Raw genomic sequence first — 26,893 nt, forward strand, 5'->3', positions numbered from 1 at the left:
TATAACAAGATGGTCTCTGTGACGCAAAGCCAGAAGTTTTTCTTTGTTTTCCAAAGGAAAATGAGTGCTTAACATCAAGAGAACTGCTGAGCAAACATCTCCCCCTGTAGCATGTGAAAAACCTGATCCTTTTCATAACTTAAGGAAATCCTGTCCTTTGAATGAATAAAGGAGCCAAGGTAAAACAGAGCCAATGTCATAGAGCTTTATGTCATATAATAACAAGGGTATATATACATGAGGTAGAGTGATTGAATAATAAAGGATAAGGCTACAAGAAAGCAATCTGGTAATACAGGAGAAACCGTGCTGGGTGGGTTCACAGCAGTGTCTGGGTGATTAACAAATTAGAGGTTGGAGAGGAAGACAGGAGATTGGATTTCAAGATAATTTGGGCGTAGGACGAAGAGGAGCTCCTCAGCCCTTTAATTCATGCAATTGGTAAAAGACTTCAAATACGAAATAGAAAATAGTGAGCTTCCTAAGCTGAGTTCAAAGCGTTCTTTGTAACTGAAGTCTTTGATCAAAATACTATTTCTTTGGTAAAAATACCATTTAGTGTAACGAGGTAAGAAAATGAAAGCTGACAAGTAAACAAGAACAATTCACTCTGCCAGGATGAAAAATACCTCAAAACAATTTTGGAAAAATTGTCATTGTTCAACAATTTCACCTTTATTTCCAAGGTGCTGTGCTGTATGGATCCTGCTGTTTTCTTGTGCTAGGACACTATTGCTTCTTCTGCAAGGAGGAAGCTCTGAGCCCCACACTGACATTTAGAACTGCTGAGAACTTGTTATGAATTTGAGTACACCTTAAATGACAAGCTCTTCAGGGAAATGGACCATCTTTAATTCTGTACTTTTGCAGAAAACATCGTAAGGAGTTAGCATCCGATAAAGCCTATTATGCAATGTGATGATGCAGCGTTAATTGCACATTGTGTTCTCCCTGACCACTTCCTTCAATATTTAAAAGACTACCCTGAAGATAAACATTAGCTCAAGAGGGGCTAGAATGGCACTGCCTACACCAATTTCCACCAATGGTGAAAAATACCCCACGAACGGCAGCTGACTCAGCCAAACCTACCAATTTAAGCATACCTAAAATTCCCCCTTGCCAGGTGTGACAATGAACTCTAGGAGGAGTCAGGAATCCAGCAAACATGCCATTTGGACATTAAATAACAGAATAAATTAGTGAAAAAGTAGCAATGTCACTGGTGTCACTGCAAAGATCTCCAAGCTGAAAAGAAGCTACTAATTACTCCTGGAAAGTTGTGACCTTTTCCCCATTAGTTCACTTTTTTTCCTAGTAAACATGGAAACAAAAACCAGACACATGCTAGTCTTCATCATGTCATTTATTAGGTCAGCAGTGATGGCAAACAGGGAATCAGTCAGTCTTACTGTCACAGACAAGCTCTACCAACACCTCACATACATGTACACAAGAGAGAACAGGCATGACTGCACACACTCCTGCTATTCCAATGAACTCCATGGCTCTGCTTGAACCATCCTGTTCTCATAGCAATATTTTGACTTCACAACTACGTGGCAACCTCTTGCTCTAGCTAAAGGATGTTTCTTCATTAAGTGTAATTAGGCCTATAAAAAACAGGCTTATTTATGCCTTGCCAAATCACATGATTAAGATTTTGTGGAGTGCTGTGAGTCAGAGCACTTTGGAAGCCCTGCCCTATTACTTCTTCAACATCTCAATGACGAGACTCTAAGTTGTTCAGAACTGTAACTCAAAATCAGTCAGCTGAATGTTCTGAATTTGCTTAAAAAAATAAAAAAACCACCAAAACCAAGTGAACTCTGGGGTTTGTTGTTTCTTGTCACCTAGACGTTTGTTAGTAACCTATACATGGACACTGACGTATTTGGTCCTTGGATGGAAGTTCAAAGGGCTTATGGGATCTACTGAATAAGAGTTATTAGATAAGCAACTACAGTACATTCCTGTTCTTACCATGTGACTGTAAACTAGTTAGGAATGCTTGACAAAACCAGTATGTCCAAGGATATAAGATTAAACACTAAGTTTGCCACAGAATAATAGTAAGTACAGCAAGAAGCTTCTGGGGAAGCAGGAGCTGGAGTGGGAAAAAAAAAAGCAAAACTCTTGGTAAAATAAAGGGAAAACAGCAAAACCAGAGAGATGTTCTGTTCTGACAAAGATCACGTACTTTTGCTTTAACAGGATTACTTAACTGTGATGGCAACAACTGTTAAGGCTTGTTTTTATTGAGCAGGTAGACAATCCATCTCCCACAGCTATTTTCCATGGGACTGTTTAGGAGGGTAAGACTAATCACAGATAAGTATTTCATCATCTCTCTCATCTTGGCTTATCTAAGTTAAAACTGAAGGGTAAAAAGCGAATAAAGGCACATCTCATACAAATCTTAACACAGATTAATGGCTCAGCAGAAAAACTAACATGCACAAAAAGTAGCTCTCATGTTTATTCAAGGAAAGTGAAGTCTTGTTTTGAATGGCTACTTTTCATTTGCTCTTTCCTGATACCTGGCTGTCCTGAGTCATTAAGGACCAAAGAGCTCAAGCAGTTTTCAAGTGTTTGCAAATCTTATTATGTGAGGCAGCACAAACTCATGATTACAGTTCAAGGTAGAAAACAATGTGAGTGGTTACCAAGGAAGATGCACTTAGTATGTGTTCTTGATGAGGGTACTGTCAGCCACTAAGAAAGTGTTGGTGTAAGGCATCTAAACCTTTTATTACAGCTTACTGCACTCAGAATATTATGCAGATTAAAGCTAGAAAAAAGCACACATGGAAAGCTTTCTAACAGCTAAGACACCTGTGACATTCCACTGTATGTTCCCACAGAACAAGCAATGCTGCTCAAAGTCACCAAGTTCTCAGTGACAAGGACTGCACTATAAAAACCCTCTCTCATTTAACAAAATCCTCAGGAAACAGCATGCATCACTAGGAGCAATAGATTACCCCTTCTAATTTGACTTGTAGCCTTTAAAATAAAAGAATGGGAGGAATATTTTTTTTTTATGGATAGCCAATTTCAAGGTTTACAGAACTGAGCTGGAAAACCACCATGTAATGGGATAAACTGTTACAATTTCAGAGTTGGAAGTGGCTGACAGTTTTCAGTACAAACTGCCAATGAAAGCAATTCTGCAACTCAAAGGGCAAGAGAATAAATAAGGGTTATAATATTGCTGCGTTCCAAAGTTAATAATTTACAACACAAACTACGAGGCCGAGAGAAAAGATGTAGAAGATACTAGAAAATGTAATGCATTCCTTGCTTTTCAGAAAATTGACATCTCTTTTGAGTCAAAACAGAAGCCTCAGCAAAATACTCAAATATCCAGCAGCAGATTCTGAGAAATGCTGGTATCTTTCAATCAAGCTGCAGAAACCAAGCTGTGGGAAACCCCTGTTCAAAGTAGAAGTTACTTTAAGCCCTGCTTTCTTTTAGAAACATTAAGAAAATGCAAGCCATCCATCACTGCAACTGTCACTCACATACAAATAGAGCAAACGCTTCAAATTGAACAGGGAGAAACTTTAGTTCCATCATCAGTCTGCAGACTGTGAAAACACTGTAAGCAAGTTACAGCTACTTTCAATTAAACACAACATGTTAGAAAACCATTTGAAATAAGACTCCATCATAGAAACAGCAATTTATTAAAGCTCACATTGAAAGCCATTTACTGACTGAGGTTTTCAGTGAAAAGAAAAAAAAAGTTCTATTCCTGTTCCCCTCCCCCCATCACTTTTCACTATCTAAAAAGAAAAGAGGCATGCAAAACGAGCAGTGGAGGAAGGCTCTATTTGGGTGCTGTGTAACTACAAAGCAGAGGATGGCTGGAGCAAAGGGTGGGTGCAATAAGAGCATGCTGAAGTCATTCTGCATTCAGCTTATCCAGCCTATGTTGCAGGCACCAGCTTGCCAGTTATGACCTCCATATTTCATAATTAAAAGAAAGTTCAAAAATAAGCTTTGAGTTACAGAATCTGACCAGATTGGTCACCCAAGGCATCAATATGGCAAATCCTTCCTTTCTTCCAAACTCAGTATGTCTCTGGCAGCAGCACCGCAAGCTCCAAATACCACCTTGCCAAGAGAAGCCTCAAAGGCAGAAGCAGCAGAAATGGTGGGGAAAAAAAAAAAGCTGGTTCAGTATGTAGGGCCCACTGATGTGTGGTCACCTCTGCCAAGCCTGCCCAAAAGGACTGCAGTGCAAATGCTTCTTTTAAAAGAAGGCTACCATTTATTTAGCAGAAAGTGAAAGCTAGCTTTCTGTCGGGTGGCAAGGCAAAGACAACCAGATGGGCCCTGAACATACAGCTTCCTCTGCAGGAATCTGAGACCTGCAAGTTCAAACACTGCTGCCAACGCTTAGGATGCAGTTTCACAAGCTGAATGAACCAATGAAAGCAAGCTGTCAAGATAAGCAATGGTCAAGCTTTTAGCACATGCAAGTACAACCACAATCAACCATCTGGTACAGCTTTCACAGTAAAGTGAAAAATAACAAAAAAAAAGAAGTGATTTACAACCAGCTGAGCAAGGTGATCCAATTGGCCTCACAGATTAGATAACTATTTCTGGTGCTCAAGAAAGCAGAAAAAAGCAAGACCTATTTATTTCTCTTGGTGGTGAGGAAGCATTAGATTGGTGCAGGCCTATCAGCAAGCTTTACTCCTGGTGTGCAAAGGTGCTGACAATTTGCTGAGATTTTAAGTTTTCACTTACCTACATTTGGCAATAATTTGCATCATTTGGAAATTTCCAGCTTCACATCTGGACTCAGAGTCAGATCTGATGAAAATGCAGTTTGCACAACACTTCTCAGTGTCTGGAGAAAGCTGGTCACATAGCACTGGCTCCTCTTTGTATGCTAAGTTGCATCAGACAATCTAAAAATACATTAAATACTTTCTAATATTACTTTTTGACATTAGCAGTTACTATAGCTGCCACAAGGATGTTGCAAGAAAGGGTGAGAGGTCACATAATTACTCAGCTGGAATATATACACTGACAACTCAAAATACCACGGAATATAATTCCTTTTTATTGTTTAAACCTTTGCCTTACTATTGATACTTTTATCTGCTCATTGGAGTTTTAAATAATCCCTTTTTACTGTAAGGATGTGACAGATTAAGCACATTCACGAAGTCCACCCGCAACAGAGATTTAAGGAAATGCTGTATAGCATTTGAGAATCTGACAGATACCAGATTGCCACAAGAAAATGGCATCTGAGCAAACTGCTGGTCTGTTGTTTAATAGGGGGTGCTCAATAGGGCTGTTGGCCCAACGAACAGGATGTGCTTACCACGTGGAATCAGCCTTTGCAGATGCAGCTCTTTTCTCTCAAGAGCCATCCAGACTGTTTATTCATTTACGCATCACGTGCTTGTGTGAGGAAGGGTGGTGCTCCCAAAACGAAGGCAAACTAAGGCACTTTAAGATGTGTGCATTTGTTTCTTCTTGCCAAATATAGTGCCAGAGTCCAGACAAAAGCCCAGTTCCCAATTACTACGCTCTATGCATAAACCCAAGCTTCTACCCAGACATACCAGCAAGACCGATTTTAGAGTTAAGTCTCTTCACTTGCTCTGCTTGGCTACCTGAATTCTTGACTGGCACTGCAGCCCCCATGTTTCTGAATAAATCCATGAAGTTCTTCAGTGTCTGCAAAATGGTCTTTGAAAAGGGGGAAAAATAAAAAATAGAAATTACTTTACGGGAAAATAAATAGCTGAATGTGAATAACCATTCCCCTTACTTCTGCAATCGCTTCCATAAAGTTGCTAAGATTGTTGTGCTGTGCTTATTTGTGCATCATTTCATTTGTTCAATTACAAAACACGGATCATTTAGTTAATTAGTATAATCTTGATCTGCAGAATAATCTGGTCACTTTGCTGAACAAAATACTACTGTCTTCAAGGAACAAAAAGAGGATGATCCTAAGGGCCAGTGGGGGAATTCCCTCACCCACCTTTCAGCTGCAGTTTGTTAACACCTTCATATGTCCCCACTGTCTGGAGCAGCATAGTCTGATTCCAGGGAAGCCCCAGGAGAATCCTCACTAGGGAGCCCCTCAGGAGAGACATTACTTCAACTCTCAGATAAAGTAGCTTTACCTCACTCTGTTGTCACTGCCTCAGTTCCTTCCTGTAAGCAGCAATACACTCATCATTCAATACACCACCCAGTAAAGAAACCATGAAGACCTCCAGACCTCATTTTGAATCCAGAACGTTATTTGCTAAGATCCAGGCAGAAGGGATTTCATAGCAACTCCCAATTCCCACAGAACATTGACAGAAAGTGAATTCTCAGCATATTTCAGTAGTAGTTCTGATTTCACCTTTATCATTCCTCATGCATTCAAGTATTCCTAGACTAGTTAAAAAAACCACCCAAGCACTATTTTTTCACAGCTGTCAAACGTTCTTTTCACATCAGCTCCTTCCACCCTACTAACACTCACTTGCAAACTCACTTATTAGCCAGTGCTGCTCGAGAAAACCCCTCACCATCACTTAGTTCCAAGTTTCCAGCACTACTGACTGCAGGTAACTACTGACACCCATCTTGCATGAGCCCTGCTCTCCTGTCTGAGGCCACCAAGTCACACATTTCCTCTCAGTAGCTTACTAGGGAAATACACAAAGCTACTGACAGCCTACTAAAGGAGACCAGAGTCTGCAGTCTCAGAAGTGTGCCAAGTTCTTGATTCTTTCAACCTTCTGTGATTCAGCTTTGATTCTTGCACACAGCCCAAGAAAAGTTTCAACCTACATTCTGCTCTTTTCAATACTATTTTAAGTCACTGCCAAGATTTTTAATATGTCAGTAACTTTCATCATTACCTTTTTTATGTCAGTGCTTAAGTAGTGAGCAAACTCACTACAGAACTACAGTGGTTACAAAGCTCCAAACCAAGCAAAGAATATTTTGATGCACCATCTGCCCACCTCATTGTGGAGTTTCCACAGCAGCAACACAAACTGTTGTTAACTCTACGTTCCACCAGAATTTACAAACACTGTTTGAGTAATACCATGAATAAATATGAAGAAAAATAGCTTTTCCCACAAGAGCCTTGATGAGTTACTTTTAATTAAAATCAGTTTAATGATTGATAAGCTCTAGTATTTCCAGCAGCAAATCATAAGTGGTTGACTGTTTTCAGGTACAGTGAGAAAACTGATAACGACATAAGCTAGCATATTCAGTTAGTTTACTGGTTGTCAAACACAGGAAAGAACGGTGGTTTAACGTGTAAATTGTCATGACCAAGAACAAAAATTAAACGAGCATTCTGCAAGAATTAGGAAGTTAAACTATACAAGTTCACTGAATCCATCACTTACTCTTAATCTCTCACAAAATTACTTTCCATATACTTGCTGCATCAGAAACTGTGGAGCAAAAATGTTCAGTGTCTGATTAGTACTTGGAGCAAGAGGGATGTCTCATACACAAACTCAGTACAATTGCTACTTTGAAATGTTCTCCACTCATGCCCCTTAAGCAAATGGCAGAACACCACGTGTTTCCTAGTATCCTTCGTTTGCTTTGAGCTTTCAAAAGCAGCAAAAGGCAACCCAGTGTGCCTGTGCACACATTAATGAAGAAATCTCTTCCTTATAAACAGAAGAATCTGCAGCTGATCAAGATTAGCCATACGACGAACCAAAGTTTCATTCAACACCACAGGGAAAACAGGAGTGTGGGTACATGAAAGCGTGAAATCCTAAAGCTCTAGCACAATCTTCCCTAATCCTGCATGCATCTTCCTCAGTAACTGTCAGCAAGGGTGCATCACTGTAAAACAGTGGCTGCATCCACTCACTGCCCCTCAGCTACTGGTGGTGGGAACAGACAATGCACAAGAGGTAACATCTCCTCTTCCGTACTGCTGATTTATTTTGTAGCAAGATCCATGTAGTATATAAAATATAACAAAAAAATGAACAAGATCTATAAAATGAGTTCAGATGACAAGCCACTTCAGCTCTGCTTTCATGGTTTTATCACGATGCCACCAGACTCATTGACTGTTTACTTTGTACTGTTACAGTTCTATAGCATATGAATCTACATAAAAAAAGCTGATATGTTCCAATTAAGCTATAGTTAAGTGACAAAAGTAGAGGAGAAAAAATGGCTTTCTTAAGCCACAGCTGCCCCTGACACAGGTTACAATGATGTCTAACTATACTGCAATGCACGTAACATCAAGAACCTTGAAAGAGCTTCTGAGAAATCAGGTTCACATTAAGCATTTTAAAGGAAGGTCATAAATACTGCATTGTACCAGCGGTACCTCCCAATGTCCTCTTTATGCCTGAGGAGCATTTGTGGGTTTTAGTAAGCTACTAAAATAGATGACACCAAACCTAGAGGTAGGTTATAGGCAAGGGTAAAATACAGGCAATAAAAAAAAAGTCCCTTTAGAGCTAGTCATTGCACAAACTGCCAGCAGGAGGCAAGGCAAAATGTCAACAACTTCTTCCCACCTTGAACATTGCTCACATGTGCATTTAATTTCTAGTGCCGTAAGAGTGACGCCGGATCATCAGCTGCTAGTAAATGCAGTCATGCCAAGAGAACAGCCTGAAGGAATTCAAGCAAAAAATCTGTCACTGTGCAAAACTGGTGCACTGGACTGTTACCAACTAGACCTCTAAGTTTTCTAAGTGACCTGATGGTAGAAAACCAAAGGGTTTGTTGTCATTTTGACCTAATATACCCTACATGTTCATAGGGAGAACACACTGCTAAGTCTATGTGAAAGGAGTCAAACATCAGCTTGTCTCAAAAAGGAAATAAGGAGAAAAAAAAGATCACTTTGCTGAGACCAAGATTCCTCTTTTGGAAAATTACTGTACCAAACAAGCTGATAAAATATCTTGTCAAAGGTAACACGTGGGCATCAACATAAAGTTAATAACAAAGACTGCATACATTTCAACATGGGTGAGAGATCTCTTAAACCCAAATTTTGAATGATGTAATGCCTTCAGGTCACAAAACGTGGACAAAACTTTTAACTCTACTCTCTGTGTCCTATTTGGTGATAATCAAAAGTAACCATGCTGAAGATTCATTTTATTTCTTCTTTTGAAAGAAAGGGGAAGTTGGTTAAATAGAAGTGTTCTCCAATTTGTTCTCCACTATATGTACACCCACACACATACACACGCACATGCACACACCCCTCAAACTGCACTGACATTTTTGTTTTGACCAAAAGAGTAGATCCTGGGAGTAAGTGCAAAATGCAAAATCAACTGACAGAAAATGCTGAACAAACAGTATCATAAAAATACAAAATATTTATATTACTGAACTATTAACAGATGATGTTCTCTGTTTCTTTAAAACTTTGGAACCACATAGCTGATTTCTTAAATCTAGTCCATGCCAGCTTCCAGAACTATTAATGATTTAGTTAGCTTCATTCTTTGATGCTTCATCAAAGTTTTCTACGAGATCTGAAAGAGATGAAGATATTTAATATAGCGATGCCCAGAAACAACAGCTTCAGTTTAATGAAAATGCATTTACCATATGAAATGTTAGGCAGTTCTTAACTAGATATTCATGTACATACTTTTTTTTTTTTTTAAGTGGGATTTGAAATAGCTTTAAAAAAAAACAAACAAAACAAAACAGGATTTGTTTAATATACGCAAAGAAGCAAAGGAACACTCAGAGTGGAGGTTCTAACACGAAGACAGATTTTCAGAGGTGCTCTCCTAAACGCAGTTGAGTCTTGAGCCACCAGCTTAAATACCTCGAGTGCAATAAGTGACTGCTTAACCAGAAGCAGATAACTTGGAAGAGGCCTGTGTATTTTTATGCAAATTCAAACCCACTGCCAGACCTGAAAATCTGGGTCATCGATTTGTGTATCTTTTTGGCTAATATACTGATGCATGTAAAGTGGTAACTGATACAGTTAACAACCAACAACTTGGAATGAAAGTTTCTCAACAAGACACTGACAAGTTTAATTACTTCTACGGCAGAAATAAAGGTCCCACCCCAAAATGATTTAAAACGATGCTCTGAACACTACACCAAGTACATCTTTTTACAGATATCTTGTTTTCCAGACCTAAAATCTTACTGAGATATTTTGCTCACCCATTCAGCCTCCCTGTATTTTAAACTAAGAATTCAGCAATTCCAGCAAGGCAAACTATTTTCAAAAGCTAGAATCCAGAATCATCACTGTTTCAATGCTGCCCAGCATATTACGCCTCTCTTAGCAATTGAGAGGAACAATTACCTCAAGAGCCAGGTATTTAAATGTGTGAATTACGTACCTGTACATTAAATGGACATATAAGTGGATGTGCTTACCTGGGACATCATCATCTTCTTCATCAATATCTTCAGATTTTGGTGCTTTACTGTCCAACACTATAAAAAGAAACCTGGTGCTGAGTTCTCATCATACAAGATTAGGGACAACCACACAACAAAATAAGACAACAGGAAGGCAATCCCCTCCATACCGCTCACCCCATTAGACACAGACATGCAAGTGATTGGGAGATCAAGAGTAATCAGTATGACCAAAAGATCCATTTGTGAATATTAACACAGCCATTTGCAAACACTCAGCAGTATTAATGCAGAGCTAACAAAAGATCAAATGACAAAAGTCAGCAGTGACTGTATCTTCTAACTGAAGCCACACATTTTAATGCAATGATCATGTTAAACCCATCTGGGACCAGCTTACAGAATAAAAAAACCCTTACAGCTGAAAGAGACCTTTAAAGGTCACCTAGTCCAACACCCCTGCAATGAACAGGGACACCACAGCTAGATCAGGCCTGATACAGCCTTGCCCTCAAAGACTCTAGAGACAAGGCATCAACCAAATCACTGGGTAACCTGTTACAGTGACTCACCATCCTCACTGCAGAAGATATTTTTATTATACCCAACCTAAACCTACCCTCTATAAGCTTGAAGCCATTTCCCCTTATTCTGTAATCACACACCCTGCTAAACAGTCCATCCCCTTCTTTCCTGTAGCTCCCCTTTAGATACTGACAGGCCATTATCAGGTCACCCTGCAGCCTTCTCTTCTCCAGGCTGCACAGTCCCAGCTCTCTCAGTCTGCCCTCATAGGAGAGGTGCTCCATTCTGTGCATCATTTTTGTGGTCCTCCTCTAGATGTACTCTAACAGGTCTGCGTCTCTCCTGAACTGAGGACTCCACATCTGGATGCAGTCCTGCAGGTAAGGCCACATCAGCACAGAGTAGAGGGCCCATCTCCATCCAGACATGCAGCTACTGACCACCACTCTCTGGACCCAATCCTGCAGCCACTTCTTCATCCACTGAACAGTGCACCCATCAAATCTCTCTCTTCCCCACATGGAGAGAAGGATGGTGTGGGGTAGCATGTCAAAAGCCTTCCTGGTCCAGATAGGTGACATCAGTGGCTCTTCCCTTGTCCACTGATGCAGTGACACCATCATAAAAACATGACACCATGATATGACACCATCATATCGTATGATTCGTGTGGAATAAGCATCTCCACATCAAGGGTCCTATGTGAAACCTACTCTTCTGTAAGTCATGGACTTGGACCATGCTAGAAGTCATCTGAAATGCAAGAACTTGAAGCATTTCTTCTCATTGCTCCACCTAATTAAAAGCTGGCTTTCTGTCATAGTTTAAAGAACTACTGGTACTAAGGTCATAATAAAATATAATTATGATGATCCATCTTTTCTCAATCAATCAAAGGCATTTTCTTTAACCTAATAATACCATCCAATACAGTATGCAATAAAAACGTTTCATAAAAGAAAACAAAATCAGTACTTTGACAAACAAAACCTGTTGAGATTTTCTAGGTAAGAACTTCTACTTGTTTTTCTTAACTATTCTGTCACACACAGCTGTGCACATGGAGTTACTGCACACCTGACTGAGCAAATTTCTTTTTTAAGTCTTATTTTTAAGCCAAGGTCAGCCTATGTAGAATCTTGGGGAAAAAAAATAAATAGATGTTTCCTTCCATTATATTTCCACAACAGAGGTAATACAAGTAAACACATTTTTAAGTGACGTGCTATTAAATTTGGGTCAATATTTTAAGGCCGCATTTTCTCTTTTGATCATCAGTGAAAGATTCCACTAAGACCTACCTTGTCTTGGGAATTGTTCAGCTAACTTCCTGAGGCTTGTTAAGCTGTCAGCACCAAGCTGGCTTAAGATGCCTGGAAGCATCTCTGTGATCGGTTTAGCCTCTGCATGACCAGTAATTGCAAAAGTGTTAGCAGAGAGGGATGCCTGAACCTTGGGGTTGTTGAAGTGAATAACTGTTCCATCATCTTTTATCATGTTCACCTGTTCAAATACATGAAGAGCAACATTTACCAAAGTGGTGTTGAAGAAAAGTGTGATAAATTATTATTTCAAAATTAGATTTAAATATTAAAACTAAAGAAACTACAAAAGCATAGGTAATAATATAACCATGAGTACAGTGCCAAGAATTAGCATCACCTGAATTAGAAGGAAAAAAAAGTTAGAAGGGATGGGGGAGGTGGCTCAGATATAGTGTATGAAAAGACTGAATTAACAGGTATGGCTGCCTTAGAGAAATACAGATATCTCTATAGTAGAGTAATAATATACAAGGCTTATGTGTTATCATACAACCTAGGTATGTTTTTGATTAAGGTAAAATAAAGAGGCTATTAGCCTTTAAGGCATAAACTAGTTACTATCAGGAATGCCTCAGAAGGAAAACCAGCTCTGTGGTAACTCTTTACACACTAAAAGCAGTAACAGAAAAGCCTTGACACAGCAGCTGAAGACACTGCCATTCCCAGCTATTTATGCCACCTCTCAGGAAAACATCACTGTTTCTGCAGCAGAACTGGCAAAAGCCTGAGACTCACAACCTGGCCTACTTGCTGAAAATGCCCAGCGCTGAGATTTTCCCCTCACTTCTCTCTTACAGCACTGCAGATTTGTAAATTAGCTGCACTCAAACTGGCTTCTGTGCCCTCCCAGTAATTCTATGATGACCCTTTTGAGCCTAAGCACAACATACAATGGTGCTGCTCCCCTGCCTGGCATTCTGAATCACCAGGGATTAAGTTTACAGCCAGCACAGCTGCCTGCTTAGCTCCTGCTATTGAAGCTCATACTGATACCTTTTAGCAGGTCTTATTTTGCCCCCCCCCCTTTTTTTTTTTTTAAAAGTTAACAGAGATTGAAGTTCCTTTTTTTTTCTGGGCATGACTGAGCTACGGTTACGAGGAAAATAATTTTATCTGCAAAAAAAGAATAGAGCATACTTACACAAACAGATGCAATCTGTTAATAACACTTCTGAATTTTGAGTTTATTAGGTGAGGGTTTTTTTGTGAAGTTACAGAGAGAAAACAAATTTGCCAACTGAAGAATACATCTAAAACATGGAAGTTATCAATTTTCAAGGTTCAAAATATGTTTTGATCAGAGCTTTTTCTTACTTGGAGAAAAGGTGCATCTCTTTCCTACGTAGCTAAGGGGAAGTGATGAATGCTTTAAGCCCAGTCATGCTCAAAAGTCTCTTCAAAACAAATCACAAAATTCTCTGCCTATGTTTGACTCCACATTACAATCCTCTTCAGCTTCTATGTATTTATGCCAATTTGAGTCTACCTGAGTAATACAGCAATGTACTGTAATTAGGTACCAAGTTGTCAAGGTTAAAGAATTTTGAACAGTCTTCCCCCATGTCAATACATTTTTAAGTCTTAACTGTGCCTGAATGAAGATTTTATGCTCTGTGGGGGGACAAAAAGAACAAAGACTGTTTGTCTGCACAGCTTCTAACACACCATACTCCAGTAACAGACAAATTTAGAAGTGTTTCTGCAGCAATGGTATGAAGGCTTTCAGGCAACCCAGGCTTCTACTGAATCTCCATTTGCCTTCAGAGTGCACAGAGACCTCTGGGTCACCTTGTAACCCTGCTTTAATTAATCACAGATTAAATATTATGCTTTTTCAACCAAGCAGTGCTATAATATGGAGCTCAGTATGAAGGAACACCTCCTCCCACATATAAGCATCACAGTCTCTAAAGCATTTTGGAAAGAGTTTTGTACTCCACTTCTTATTTTATCCTGAAAAATTAATACACGCAAAAATGGTAGGGAATACCTGAAGCCTTCCATTGCAACACAGGAGCTGCTTCTGTAGAGTTTTGCCAGTACCGTAAAAACACCGGTCTCCTGTCTCTACCAGAAACAATTCTGGTTTTACTTTCACAAAGTAAGAGCATCCAGTTTCGGTAACATGGACTTGTTAAGTTCCTACTCCAGGGTTGTTGATTCCCTCCTTCATGTTCTGCAGCACACAAAAACTGCGTGTGCTTGTGCAATAAATACACACTCACTGCCCTACTGTTAAAATTTGGTCATTTCAGTTCAAGAGGTTAAGAATCAAGAGCTCTCTTGTTCTGCAATTAACACAAAAGGCACGTATGACAAGCAGCTCACTACCTCCTATGCTTGCTTTCTGGACAGTACAACCTTTCCCCTTCTCTTTCTAGATATGTGCACATTAATGTAAGTGAGACAAATTTAAATAAAATCAAGTAACTTCACCTGTACATAATCAGACATTTGAGTTTGAAAATGAAAGTAAAAAACAACACCAAATCACCACAGTGAATTTAATTTCACACAGGATCCAGTATCACTATACCTCCTCAATGCCAGCAATGTTATTTACTGCCAGTTTTTTGAGTGAACTCTGAAGTTTTTTGTCATCAGCTGTAGCTGTTCTGTGCACCACCTTCTTCTTTCTGCGAGCTGTTCCCTGAAAAAGAATCAAGAGAACAGCCTGCAACACTCAAATTCTCACAACACTTTCAATTTAAAGTCACTTCACACTCAGCAACATCTCTTTTTTGAGCTGTAGTAATGCTCTGTAGCAGAAAATACTTCTCAACTTCCTTTACTTACAGTTTTAGCCGCCAGTCCCAATCTTTACATTTTTCTCAAGTGTAAAAGACAGAAGAAGCACAGCAATAGTATTTCTTTTTCCCCAAAGCTGAATTACAAAAATATTAACTTATAAGCAGCATATAAAAATGCTGTCTGAAAACTTCATTTCAGAAGAGATGAATCAAATCTAAAAATCCACGCTTTTCTATGTAAGCAGTTAACATTTTTAAACTGCCCCAAAGACAGCAATTCTACAATTTCTCATTTGCAAGCTCCCCCTGTCTACTGTTAGGAAATGAATACTCACATGGAATTGTCCATATGCTTTGTCATATTACATACAGGCTGGCACAGATAAAAGAAAGAGCTCAGTGCACAGTCAGATAAACCCTGGAGCTGATACTAGAGAAGAAACTTCCCAACATGCAGAAGAGAAAGAGCTCAAACAAGCAACAGGTAAGCTTCAGCTGAGCATTCACCAGTCACAACAAGTCGCTGATTTAGAATTCGCCTGGAACTGGAACTACTTATTCAGTACTTATTCAGTAGCTGTGAAATGAAATAAAGCTGCTTTTCAGGTAGTAGTAAGATGCAGACCATTTCAGGTCCACACTGCATGAAGAAATCCTTTTTTCAGGCCTCTAACTGCCCTCTCATGAGAAGGCTCTGAGCCCACAGATGCAATCACAGAAGTACCGCTCTCGTAGCTTTCTTACCTTTCCTCCTATTCGGACCTGAGCTTGAAGCTTGGCTAGTTTTTCTTGATTCATAGTGTTGTGTCTAAAGAATGAGGTACAAATACAAGTTAACTACCAAAACATTAAGAAAAAAAATCACTGAAATAACGCAAGCAAATACACAAACAAGAACACACCGTGTAAATAACACAAAGCAGCTCCGCGGAAAAAGCATCTGCACCACAATGACGCAAACCAACGCTACGTTTGATGTTGCCTCAGTTGTAAATCTCCAAGTCTAAGTCTGTCACCTCACCGCCGGACCCACCTTGCTACTGACTCACAGCACAACCGGTACGGACCGCCCAAGGAACGCGGCTTTGTGCTGAGCAGAGCCCAAGGGAGGCTCACCCTGAGCCCCCGATGCACTGCTCCCAAACAACAAACCTACCACAGACCGCTGCAGCTAACGAGCTGCTCCAAAACGAAGAGGTTCACACAGCACCACATTACCGGCTCGGACCTCCGGCAGCCATCGCTCCAACCCAAGGCTAACAAGTTCATCCGGGCTCTGCCGCGGGCCAAGCGCGACCTTTAAAGGCCAGAAGACACGGTATGGGCTGAAAAACGCCTCTGCCGCAGGAGATCAGCCCCGAGAGGCCGCAGAGACGGAAGGACGAGGGCAGGCGCGCCGCGCCGGAGCGACAGAGGGCCGGAAGGCTCCGGCACGGCGCTGCGGGCGGGGAGGACAAAGGCCGCACATCTGAGCGGCAGCGGGACGGCGCGGCCCCGCGGACACGGGACGCTGCGGCTCCGAGCCCGGGGCACGGCCTCACCGCCGTCCTCTGCACCTCAAACAGGGCCCGGCTCACGGGAGCGAGACGGAGCCCGGCGCCGCACAGCCGGCCCACCCGACCCCTCGCGGCTGTGAGCGGGCGGCGGGCGCGAGGCGTTCTCACCTGAATTCGGCGGCCCCTCCGCAGCCCAACACGCGGTGAGAACAAGATGGCGGCCGAGGAAGGAAAGAGCGCCGCACAGAGAAAGGAAGCTTCGCGCCACGTGACGGCACTCAGCCGCCCGCCCCCAGCCACGGATTGGCGGCGAAGCCGACAGTATTTGCATAGCGGCGGGGGAGGGAGCGGCTCGCGCCCGGGCCGCGGTGCATGCTGGGAGTTGTAGTCCGCTCCGCGGTTGACATGGCGGCCCCCGGAGGGCCTGGCGGCACCGCCCACATCCGCCTTGCGTCACTTCTTGGGCTTTAAAAAAAAAAAAAAAAAAAAAAGGGAAAGGGAAAAAGATCCCTGGGGCTGCTCCGATCTCCTCTCCGAGCTCCAGGGCCGTCTTTGACACCATGAAGGCTCATCCCGCCGCAGCCTCCGTCCTCTGCCTGTGCCTGCTGATGGCTGCCGCCGCCGCCGCCGCCGAGGGGCTCGGAAAGGGTCAGCAAACGTTTCCTTCGGGCTTTGCTCTCAGCTTCTGGCGTTGCCGTGAGGGCTCGCGGGGTCACTCGGCGGGTTGGGGCTCTTGGGGCCGGGCCGGAGCCGCCCTGAGCCGCAGCCCCACGCGGCTGGGGAAGATTTGGCCCCTCGCAAGCAGCCCCGCCGCCGACTCCTGGTCACCCTGGCACGGTTTTCCTCTGCCCGGCCTGCCCTCCTCGTGGGCTTGTCGTGGGCAGAGGCTCGGATCCCTTCGGGCTTCACCCGGGGTGGTCGCGCTCTGAGCGGGCTGCCCTGAAGGCGGATGTTCGTTGCAGGGCTGCAGGGAGTGCCTTCAGCCTACCCGGCAAGGCTCTTCGAACAGAGGATTGTCCCTGTTCCATCATGATGGCCTTTGAATGAAATACCCCACGTGCCTGTATTCTGAGTAAATGTGACCTGTTAGCCTTATGGCTTCCAGCTCCCCTCAGCCCATGCACAAGCTTGGACGTCAATGCCTTGCTGGTAGCTGGACTAAATATTTGATGTGTTGTGTCATATGTGTTCACAGTAGTTTGTACTGGGAGATAAGCACAGGTCATAAAAATACTGTGCCAGCAGCTGCAGTTTGCCAGATGCTGAAGGAAGGTACCATAGGGCTTTGTTCCACTCTCCGCAGTTTCTTTGCTACAGGTGTTTACTGGAGGTACTGCCTGCCATGGTGTCAGCACTGGGCAGCTTGTGGCTCCGAATCCTGTGCTGTAGCTCCTCAGATTGTCCCCTTGGTGAGGATACGGCCCGTGCCATGTCGCTAAGTTATCCCAGCCCTCAGCTATGGGAAGGGGAAAGCCATGGCTGAGATTTGCCTTTCAGCACAGCCCGTGTCACTGCAGCGCCGGGACCTCTGAGGAGTTCTTCAGAGAAGGCTCCCTTATCTCAGATCTCCTCCAAATCAGCACTTCATGTGATGGTGGTGACCAAAAAATGGCAGTCTCTGTTTTCCTGTTCTTAGCATATTAGCTGACAGAACAACCTGCTTATTGGATATGTATTTCCCATGTTGTTCGGTCACTGCAAAACTCAGAAACCTGCATAGCAGTGTTCTTTCTTAGTCTTTGATGTCAATTATCAGCAGTGGTAATATTTAGCATAATAATTTTAGAGCATTTAATAATCACTTATTGGTCTAGGTGTATTTGATGTTTGCTCCCATTCACTAGGATTTAGGAAGCCAGATGGTGACATGTTTAATTTGTCATCAATCAGTTAATAAATGTTCATAGGTTGAGAAACAATAGGGAATAATTAGAAGACATTTCAGTTTTAAGCTTTGCTTGGGGAATTTTTTTTGTCCTTTGCATAACTGTGAATATTCATGAGTGTGTGATTTGTTTTTGTTAATTAATTTCAGTGGGATTCCTCAGTAAAACTGTGTAGGTTCTAAGTATTCACAGAAGTCTTTCGAGGACTGCGATTATAATTTCCTTTTTAAAAAAGAATATGTTATGAGCTGAAAATATTCCGGAGGGTTGTTTTCTTCTGATGATGTGTTAACTATGCAGCATTTCTAAAACCTCCTTTCTGGCAGGTTTTGGAGATCACATTCACTGGAGAACACTAGAAGATGGGAAGAAAGAGGCAGCAGCCAGGTATGTTACTTACTTATGAATACAGAAAAGAGGCTTTAAAAGTTCACCCAGATTCTGTACCAATGCTAACCAATCCTAAATTTAACCACAGAAAATACAAATTATTAACAAAGGTATAGGAGACTACTTAGATCCCTACAGCTTATTAGAGAAATAAATAGTTTTTTCTTAATGTTGCTGAGGAATCACCCGTGTTTAATCACTTCAGTTCAATGATTGAGGTTCTGTCATGTTTCCAAAGAAGAAACCCACAAACTGAGGCTTAAAGGCTACTCAGTCCCCTTGAACTCATCAGTGCTCACTGCATCTGTCAGCATGGATGTGCTGGTATGGATGCGAGACCTCGATGTGAGATGCTTTGTTACTAAGGAACAAACTGATAAGTCATTAAAGTAGAACCTTTTATTGGTTGAAACTCTAACACCGTCTCTGTGAAAAGATTTAAAGAAAGTCATTTTTACGTTTCTCTCAGAATCTTCTTGTGTCAAAACATGAGAAATGAAGCTGTCTGTGTATCAGTTCTTGTGTTTGTAACTGTGCACTGATTGACGGGAGACCTCTGGCTGCCCAAGGTGCTGTCACGTGAATGCAGGGCACTGCTCAGTCTGTTGAGCACTTGTAAGTGGATATTTATTTGTAAGCGGCACGTGTTCCACATGTCTGTACGAAAACAGTCGCAGTTTTCGCAGGAATAGTTCTGGCTCTTTGCGGTGAAGCAGAGTTAGCAATAGGCACGGAGGAAGCAGGCGTTACGCAGGATGAGAGGTTCTGCGCAGAACCCCCGGGAGGGCGGGCTGCGGCGCAGGCCCGGCGTCGCCATAGCGACGGTCGGCTCGAGCGGAAGCGGTGGCGGCCACTTCCGGGTCAGCATGGCGGTACCGGGGCGCTGAGCGCGCGATGCCGCTGGTGGTGCTGTGCGGGCCGCCGGGCAGCGGCAAGAGCCGGCGTGCGGCCGAGCTGCGGGACGCGCTGGGCGGAGCTGAGCGGCGGGCGCACGTCGTGGCCGAGGGGGAGGGCGGCCGGGCGGCTCTGCGGGCCGAGGTGGAGCGGCTGCTGAGCCGACGCGACGTGGTGATCGTGGACGCGAGCAACGAGCTGCGGAGCATCCGCTACGAGCTGTACTGCGCTGCGCGACAGGCGGGCACGGCGCGCTGCCTGCTGCACTGCGTCGGCGGCGGCCCCGCGGAGCCGGCCTTTGAGGCCCCGGACCCGCGCAACCGCTGGGACCGGCCGCTGTTCGCCGTGCACGGCGAGGAGCCGCTGCCGCTGGCCGACATCCGCGCGGCTCTATTCGAGAGCGCGCCGCCGCCGCCGCACCGCGCCACGCGCAGCCAGCCCCTGCAGTCCGGAGACTTCCTGCACCTCCTCGACCGCGCCACGCAGGACGTGGTGGCCGCTCTCGTGGCCGCCCAGAGGAGCGGGGCGCAGCCTGGAGAGCTGGTGCGCGTCCCCGGCGTGGAGGAGGGGCTGGTGCTGCCGCGGCCCGTCAGCCTGGCCGAGCTGAGCCGGCTCCGCAGGCAGTTCATCAGCTACACTAAGATGCAGCCCAGCGATGAGAACTTGGCGCAGCTGGCCGGCATGTTCCTGCAGTATCTGAGCCGCAGCATCCAGTGAGGCGCGGCTCCTTCCGTCCCGAAGTGCTTGCAGCTGTAGGAACGTGCCCTCCTGCCGTGCACCTCAGCACTATGTGATGCGTGTGTCACATAGCAAAGCCCGTGACAGTGCTGAGAAAGTCAGTACCGTGGTGCTGGAGCAGCTGTACTCCTAAGAGGATCTGTAGGATCTTCCTGTCCTCTCTACTGCACTCTCCCCATGTCTTTCTTGTTTGCTTGTTGCATCCCCGCACAGCTGAAGTCTCCTGTGGAGACCTGCACCTCAATACTAATGTAGCAACTGAGCATAAATGCTGCAAAGCGGTGAACATAAGGAGAACTCCTGCCCTCCTCATTGCCATGTCTGTCTCTTGAATAAGAAGCCTGCTGTTCCAAGGCTGCCTCCATATGTATCAAACTGCAGAGGGGGACTTCAGTTCCTGGACTGGAAGAGGCTGTATTTTTGGGACATAACTGTTTTTCAAAATCCTGTTGAACCCAACAGATAGATCTGCAAACTCTGCACAAAAGCAGGGTGCTGGCTTAGGAAACAAATCTCTCATTTCAAGTTTAACAATAAAACATGTGCCTTAGATGGAACAGTCTTAATCTTAAACTGTTTTATTGAAACAACTTGCTGTGGCTTTTTTTTTGCAAGGTCCTCATTAAAAGCTTTTAAAAACACTAATTGTTTATGAGTGCTCTTGAGCTTGTTTCGAGAGGATGCGGTGTGATGGCAGTGTGCTCTGGCCAGTCCTCAAAGTCTGCACTGGTTGTGACTGGGTAATTATTTTTGTATTTAGCTTCAGCTGATTTCAGTCTTTACTGTGCCACGTGTCTGGCCTGTCCATATGTTTCACATTCTGGTGGATGCTTCATCCCTCATGCAAATAAGTGTCAGAGTCTGCTTTCATTTTTTGTGTGGTGCTATCTGGGAGGAGATGGTAAGTGGGGCAAGAAGAGTTGCTTCAGTGATTTGTCCATGTATCTGATGTACTGGTTGCTAAGTGGACATTGCCATTTCAGAATGTGAAAATGACTACAGAAATGTTTTTATGTAAATAGCATTACTTTTCCAGTTAAAAAGAATAAAACTGAGGAAGCACATGCAGTATCTCTAAAACTTGTGTGATTTCATCCTGGCTAAGAGTTTATATCGTAAGACTGAGCACTTGCATTTAAAATCTGCATAGAAAATCAATCGATAGTGCAGTGCAGTACCAATTGCAGCTACTTCTGACCTCTTCTGACGTGAAGATCCTTGATGATAAGAGCAGTGTCTGTTTTCCAGATTTAATTCAGCATTTAATTCCCAGAAACGGGGGGGAGAAGAGGGGAAGAAAAAAAAAAGAAAAAAAAAGTATTGTTGGGGCGGGGACACGGATGTGAAAAGAGCTTTGCTAGGGAAATGTGTATTCTTGCTGCTTGCTGCAAACAAAGTCCTGTGTAAAGATGACAGCATATCATTCAGTTACAAATGGCAGACTTGTGTTGCACTACTGTAAATGTTTATTGCTTCCTCTCTGCCCTTTCCTGGTTCTGAAGGCTGAAACTTAATGTTGGTAGGGATTTCCTTCCTTACCAATCCTCAGCTAAAAGAAGAACCTGATTTTAGGTTATTCTTAATGCTCTGGAAGCTACAGCACTAGCTTCCCTTGGATATTCTTCTATAGCTTAAGGGATTTCATGATAAGAGAAACCATTTCCTTGTTCTTAGTCTTTTTGAACTTACTGTACTAGTTAGCTTTTGCCAGTGTGAAGAGAAGTGTTGTACTACTAGATGTGCTCAACAGCAATAAAAATCACCTATAGGTATGTCACTTTTTTCTTGTTAAGGTGAAAGGAATAATAGTCAAGATATTGAGAGCTGTAAAGATGGATTAATTGAATCACAAGCACTTACAGCAGTAAATATGAGAAATTCTTTGTGTTTAAAGTCTCTGTCTAATCACATGAAGTAACCTGAGTACATTACCAAGGAGCTCAGAGAATTCAAACTTGTTAAGCTTGACTAGAAGGTGAAATGCTAAGAGGCTTTTCGGAACAACGTTAAATAAAACATACATTAGGTGATGAAATCAACATCCAGGTAGTAAAGGTAGTGACTGTCTAATGAATTATTTGGGAAGAGGAATGAATAACATTCCTATGGTGTACCTGAAACAGTACTCTGAATTGTCCTTCACAAATGACCTTTCTGTATTCACTGAAGTTAGCTTCCCACCTTTTGTCATTTTACATTGCACTTAATTTAGGCTTCAGTTCCACACACACTCCTTCCTTCTCGGTTCTCAAACTCGTCACAGGTTTATTTCAGCATACTAAGATAAGGGCCATTAGCTTGGAAGCTGAAGGGCTTGCCAGTTTAGTGTGTGTGATTACTGCTCAAAGGAGGATCTTGATCATGGAGGCAGTAGCAGGAAGTGTCTGAAACATGCAGACAGTAGTGGGGAGAGGGGTTGATGGATGACTGTCATGCAGTGGATTATGTTAAGCAGCTGTGTAAATCCCTTCTGAGATCTCTTACGTAGCTGGAGTGGCTAACCACCACTAATTCCTTACGAAACACATCACCAGTTGTGCTCCTATGCAAATCTGAACAAAAGAGAGCAACCCTTCCAAAGGGAACATCTCCTCTCTACTGGAGTGGTTGATGATTGACATTTCTAATGAACTGTTCTAATGCATTGTTAAGATTGGGAAGTTTTTGCAAGACAGCAAAACCTTAGAATACAGTGGAATCTCTCTGCATTTTCTATTATATTAAGCCTTTGTAGTGCCCTTGACTCTCAAAATGTTCAAACAATAGAACTTATAGTTGAGAGGCTTCATGTAAGCTATCTGACATGTTTTCCTTTCTTTCCCCTTATTTTGCAGTGGTTTGCCTCTTATGATTATCATCCACAAATCTTGGTGTGGAGCTTGCAAAGGTGAGTGAATTTAATTCTGGAGCTTGATGAAATTCCTGGTGAACTTTTGCATGCAAATTGTGTAACATGACAAATGTGAGCTTTGCATTCCAAATGTGCTTAGCTGTATTTATATTTTGTTCAGAGCAGTGTAGTATCTCACCACTTCAGCTAATAGTGCTGCCAAAAGCCAGCCTTTGTAAATGCCAGTCAAGTAACAGCTGCATGTCTACAGTGGCTGCAGTTTTCCTGTACTTTGCTGGAAAAAAAAAATGTAGAAAATGAATGGAGAGTTAAGAGCAAATTACCTTACATTCAGCCACCGGATCTCAGGATGCTGGGCTTTGTCTCTTTCAGTATTGCAAAGGAACATGCTGATCATTACGACTAGGCTTAACATGAACAGGCTGGTTGAGAAATGGTGGTTTACAGCAAGCTTTTGTTTCTGTTCCATTAGTTCAAAAGTGATGACATATGGCTGATGGTTAAGCTTCACTGTGTGGCTGCTCAGCAGGGATCACTGCTCTGCTGTTCTGAGCCTGGCCTGAGCAACTTGATGCATACATTCCATTTCCCTGTGCTCACTGAAAAGTACCAGCTCTCTAGAGGGAGGAATAGAGATTTTTCTACCTGAAAACCTGAAATATTTTCCATTGTCTTTCCATATCTTTCTCCCTTTATTTTTTTCTTTCTTAATTAGCTTTGAAGCCAAAGTTCGCTGAGTCTAAGGAGATCTCTGAACTTGCTCATAATTTTGTAATGGTCAACCTTGAGGTAGGCCACACTTTTGTTTGTACCTATATTACTGCTTAGTAATAAAGCTTTTTGAATCCTGCTTAACTGGTTGAATCTGTTTCTTTTCTATATCCTAAGTCTTGCACTCCTGAGTGGAGATATGCAAGATTGATTGGTAGAGCCAATTGTTTGGAAAATATTTTTCTTCACTGTAGTTACTTTAATTGCATTGATAAACCTGACTCTCCACTGCTGCCTCTTTAACAGTTTAATGTTGTTTGTCTGTTGCCACAGGGAGGGGATTTATATTCATTCTCTCATAATGTACCAGACGTTCCTGCACCAAAGCAGGGTGTTTAATGCACACTGATATTTCACAAATTTTACTTCTTTAGGGGAAATGACCTTATTTCATTTGAAAGTGGAAAGAGTGCAATACCTGTTGTCTGTTCAAGATGTAAATTGTTCAGGGTAACTGGAACCTGAAGGCTTGTTTCTTTAAAACAAATGCTGTGGTTTATTACATTACATTACATGCTAACACATGGCCTCATTTCTGTCTTGCTTTTGTAGGATGATGAAGAGCCGAAGGATGAAGCCTTCAGTCCTGATGGAGGTTACATTCCCAGAATCCTTTTCATGGGTAAGGCATCTGCAGCTGTTGAACCCACGCACAGGACTGCATTCTTACTGTTACCACCCATATTTCCTGTTTGATTTCTTTTTTTCAAAGATCCCAGTGGAAAAGTCCACCCAGAAATCATAAATGAGAAAGGAAACCCCAGCTACAAGTATTTCTATACCAATGCTGATCAAGGTATGTGAGAAATAACTTGAAGTACGTTGTTAGTGAGATGATCTGTAGGTGTGTCTTGAGTGAAGGACAGCACCTTCATTTTTAAGTGGAGAAAAATTATACTTCACAGTGTAAGGGAGCTGTGAATTACAGCATGTGTGAGTGGCTCTTCATGCTTTGAGGAACCATATTTAGAGTTATAATCCACTTTAAAACCTACAAAATGTTTGTAGAACCTAAGCATTCTCCTTTTGTCACATGGAAAATCATGCAGCTCACAAAGAGATGGGAGAAGAGCACAGGGCTTTTTCGTTCTGGTGTTGTTTATTTTTTGCCTTAGGTTGCTTTGTAGATGTGCATTCTGTAAGTGTTGGTTTAAAATATCTTCATTAGTGTGGCACCTTGACAGTTTTGTTCTGAGATTAATAGTTGCTTTCTCTCTGATCTTTCAGTTATCCAAGGGATGAAGGAGGCCCAGGAGAAGCTAACAGGTGATGCTTTCAAACAAAAACACCTGGGAGATGAACTATAATGGAAAACACTCAGTTATGGTTTTCCATCACTTCAGTACTCTCAAAGGAAACAGTTAAACAGACCAAGAATGTAGATGCACTGGAGGGACGTAATTCTCCTGTCAATAATGCTAAGTTAAACCCTGTTTGGAGTTCACACACATGCATCAGATACAGTGTTATCTCCTCCTCTGCCTGGCAGTGTGTACTATAATGGTTATTTGCAACCAGGTAATGACAAACACATCAATTAGTGTGTTTGAGCAACCACTAATGTTTGATATTAAAAGGGAGGTTTGTAGGACAAAACATTCATTTGAAGACAAACAGCATAATTGAAAGAATTGGAAGTAGCCAGCATTTTGACACTTAATCATGGGTGGATCTCTCATTTCTCACTCGTATTATGTGATCCCATTGTTTTTACTGGGGTTCCTATGAATGAGCATGTTCCTGGGCCACGTGTTTTCTAGACCTCCCAAACCATGAATTCTGCCACTGAGCCAAGTAGAGTAAAATTTCATCCATGTTCAAGTAGCATGTGAAGTCATGAGCTCCGCAAACATACTTTTATGTAGAATTCTGTGTGATTCATCTTTATTTGCCCCTGGGCAGAAATTGAACTTCTTTCTTGTGCACTCACCTTTTGATTGTTTCATCAAGTGAAGGTGGGTTATGTTGAAGCATTACGGGGAATTCCCTTTTATTCTTTGAATGTTTTCTGGTGAATGCCTTGCCATCACATTGTACTGTATTTTTGTACCAGGGTGAAGAATTAAAACTTTTTAAACATAAGCATGCTAAAAGTTGTTTTTTTTGTTTTGTTGTTTCTTTGGTTTTTTTTGTGAGCAACATAGCTTTCTGTTCTTAGGGATTGGCAAATATATTTTTGTTTACATTGCAGTGGTTATTAGTGTTGAGTGTCACAGCTGAAGGTTTCTCCTTTGTGTAATTAAAAGACAACAGATGCTTTTCATGTAATAATAATTCAGCTATTCCTATAGTATATATGTTGTTGAAGTTAAGGTAATGTCACAGAATCACAGAATGGCCTGGGTTAAAAAGGACCACCAACCCCCCTGCTATGTGCAGGGTTGCCAACCAGCAGACCAGGCTGCCCAGAGCCACATCCAGCCTGGCCTTGGATGCCTCCACATCCACAACCTCCTTGGGCAACCTGTTCCAGTGTGTCACCACCCTCTGTGTGAAAAACCTCCTTCTAGTATCTAACCTAAACCTCCCCTGTCTTAGTTGAAAACCATTCCCCCTTGTCCTATCACCATGCACCCATGTAAACAGTTGTTAATATCCAGTGGTTTTCAACTGGAGTTGAAAAGAAAAATAGAAGGGAAGAAGTAATCTAGCTTGACTTTCTGGTATGAGTGCATTGCTGGATCTTGTTCAACTTGTTCTTCATGTGGACCCTGATGTCCTCTGCAAAGCTGCTTTCCAGCCTGTTGTACCCATGGGTTCTTTGTTCCCACGTGAAGAACTTTGCATTTCTCTTTGTTGAACTTCCTGATAACTCTCTGCCCATTTCTCTGCCCATTTTCTCTGTTGAGGTCCTTCTGAACAGCAGTACAAGTGTCTGGTT

At 42.6% G+C, this 26,893-nt stretch overlaps 3 protein-coding genes across 7 annotated transcripts; 2 read left to right on the forward strand and 1 right to left on the reverse strand.

Annotated features, from left to right (window-relative positions):
- Window positions 1-1,348: 1,348 nt before the first annotated feature.
- Window positions 1,349-16,788, reverse strand: BTF3L4 (basic transcription factor 3 like 4). Of its 5 annotated transcripts, XR_008202230.1 has the most exons (9): window positions 16,651-16,756; window positions 16,205-16,283; window positions 15,731-15,794; window positions 14,773-14,886; window positions 12,213-12,414; window positions 10,402-10,461; window positions 9,384-9,527; window positions 5,595-5,721; window positions 1,349-4,925 (listed from the first exon to the last, which is right to left on the reverse strand). XR_008202230.1 is itself a non-coding variant. In XM_052666045.1 (7 exons), the coding sequence occupies exons 2-7, from the start codon at window positions 16,225-16,227 to the stop codon at window positions 9,481-9,483; spliced, it is 510 nt and encodes a 169-aa protein (XP_052522005.1). In that variant the 5' UTR covers window positions 16,228-16,283; window positions 16,651-16,756; the 3' UTR covers window positions 7,129-9,480. The 5 variants fall into 5 exon arrangements, 3 of the variants coding, with proteins under 3 accessions (XP_052522005.1, XP_052522006.1, XP_052522007.1); XR_008202229.1 differs by having other exon boundaries at window positions 1,349-5,721; XM_052666045.1 differs by lacking the exons at window positions 1,349-4,925; window positions 5,595-5,721 and having other exon boundaries at window positions 7,129-9,527.
- A 119-nt stretch (window positions 16,789-16,907) lies between these two features.
- Window positions 16,908-26,094, forward strand: TXNDC12 (thioredoxin domain containing 12). The gene is made up of 7 exons (XM_052666049.1): window positions 16,908-17,130; window positions 18,695-18,755; window positions 23,225-23,277; window positions 23,957-24,030; window positions 24,565-24,634; window positions 24,725-24,808; window positions 25,240-26,094. Exons 1-7 carry the CDS (start codon window positions 17,043-17,045, stop codon window positions 25,317-25,319), a joined length of 510 nt encoding a protein of 169 aa, XP_052522009.1. The 5' UTR covers window positions 16,908-17,042; the 3' UTR covers window positions 25,320-26,094.
- On the forward strand, window positions 18,765-21,454 carry KTI12 (KTI12 chromatin associated homolog). Its single transcript, XM_052666043.1, has one exon. It carries the CDS (start codon window positions 19,653-19,655, stop codon window positions 20,367-20,369), a length of 717 nt encoding a protein of 238 aa, XP_052522003.1. The 5' UTR covers window positions 18,765-19,652; the 3' UTR covers window positions 20,370-21,454.
- Window positions 26,095-26,893: the final 799 nt, after the last annotated feature.

This window comes from Tympanuchus pallidicinctus, unplaced genomic scaffold (assembly GCF_026119805.1).
Source record: "Tympanuchus pallidicinctus isolate F22 unplaced genomic scaffold, pur_lepc_1.0 scaffold7, whole genome shotgun sequence".
NCBI lineage: Eukaryota > Metazoa > Chordata > Aves > Galliformes > Phasianidae > Tympanuchus > Tympanuchus pallidicinctus.

Coding starts and splice junctions, on each gene's coding strand:
- KTI12 (XM_052666043.1), top strand. CDS start 19,653: ATGCCGCTGGTGGTGCTGTGCGGGCCGCCGGGCAGCGGCAAGAGCCGG.
- BTF3L4 (XM_052666045.1), bottom strand. CDS start 16,227: ATGGCTGCCGGAGGTCCGAGCCG. Junction 15,795..16,204: donor GCTGCCGGAGGTCCGAGCCG/GTAATGTGGTGC, acceptor CTCATTCTTTAG/ACACAACACTATGAATCAAG. Junction 14,887..15,730: donor AGGTCCGAATAGGAGGAAAG/GTAAGAAAGCTA, acceptor ATTCTTTTTCAG/GGAACAGCTCGCAGAAAGAA.
- TXNDC12 (XM_052666049.1), top strand. CDS start 17,043: ATGAAGGCTCATCCCGCCGCAGCCTCCGTCCTCTGCCTGTGCCTGCTG. Junction 18,756..23,224: donor AAGAAAGAGGCAGCAGCCAG/GTATGTTACTTA, acceptor CTTATTTTGCAG/TGGTTTGCCTCTTATGATTA. Junction 24,635..24,724: donor TCCCAGAATCCTTTTCATGG/GTAAGGCATCTG, acceptor TTTTTTTCAAAG/ATCCCAGTGGAAAAGTCCAC.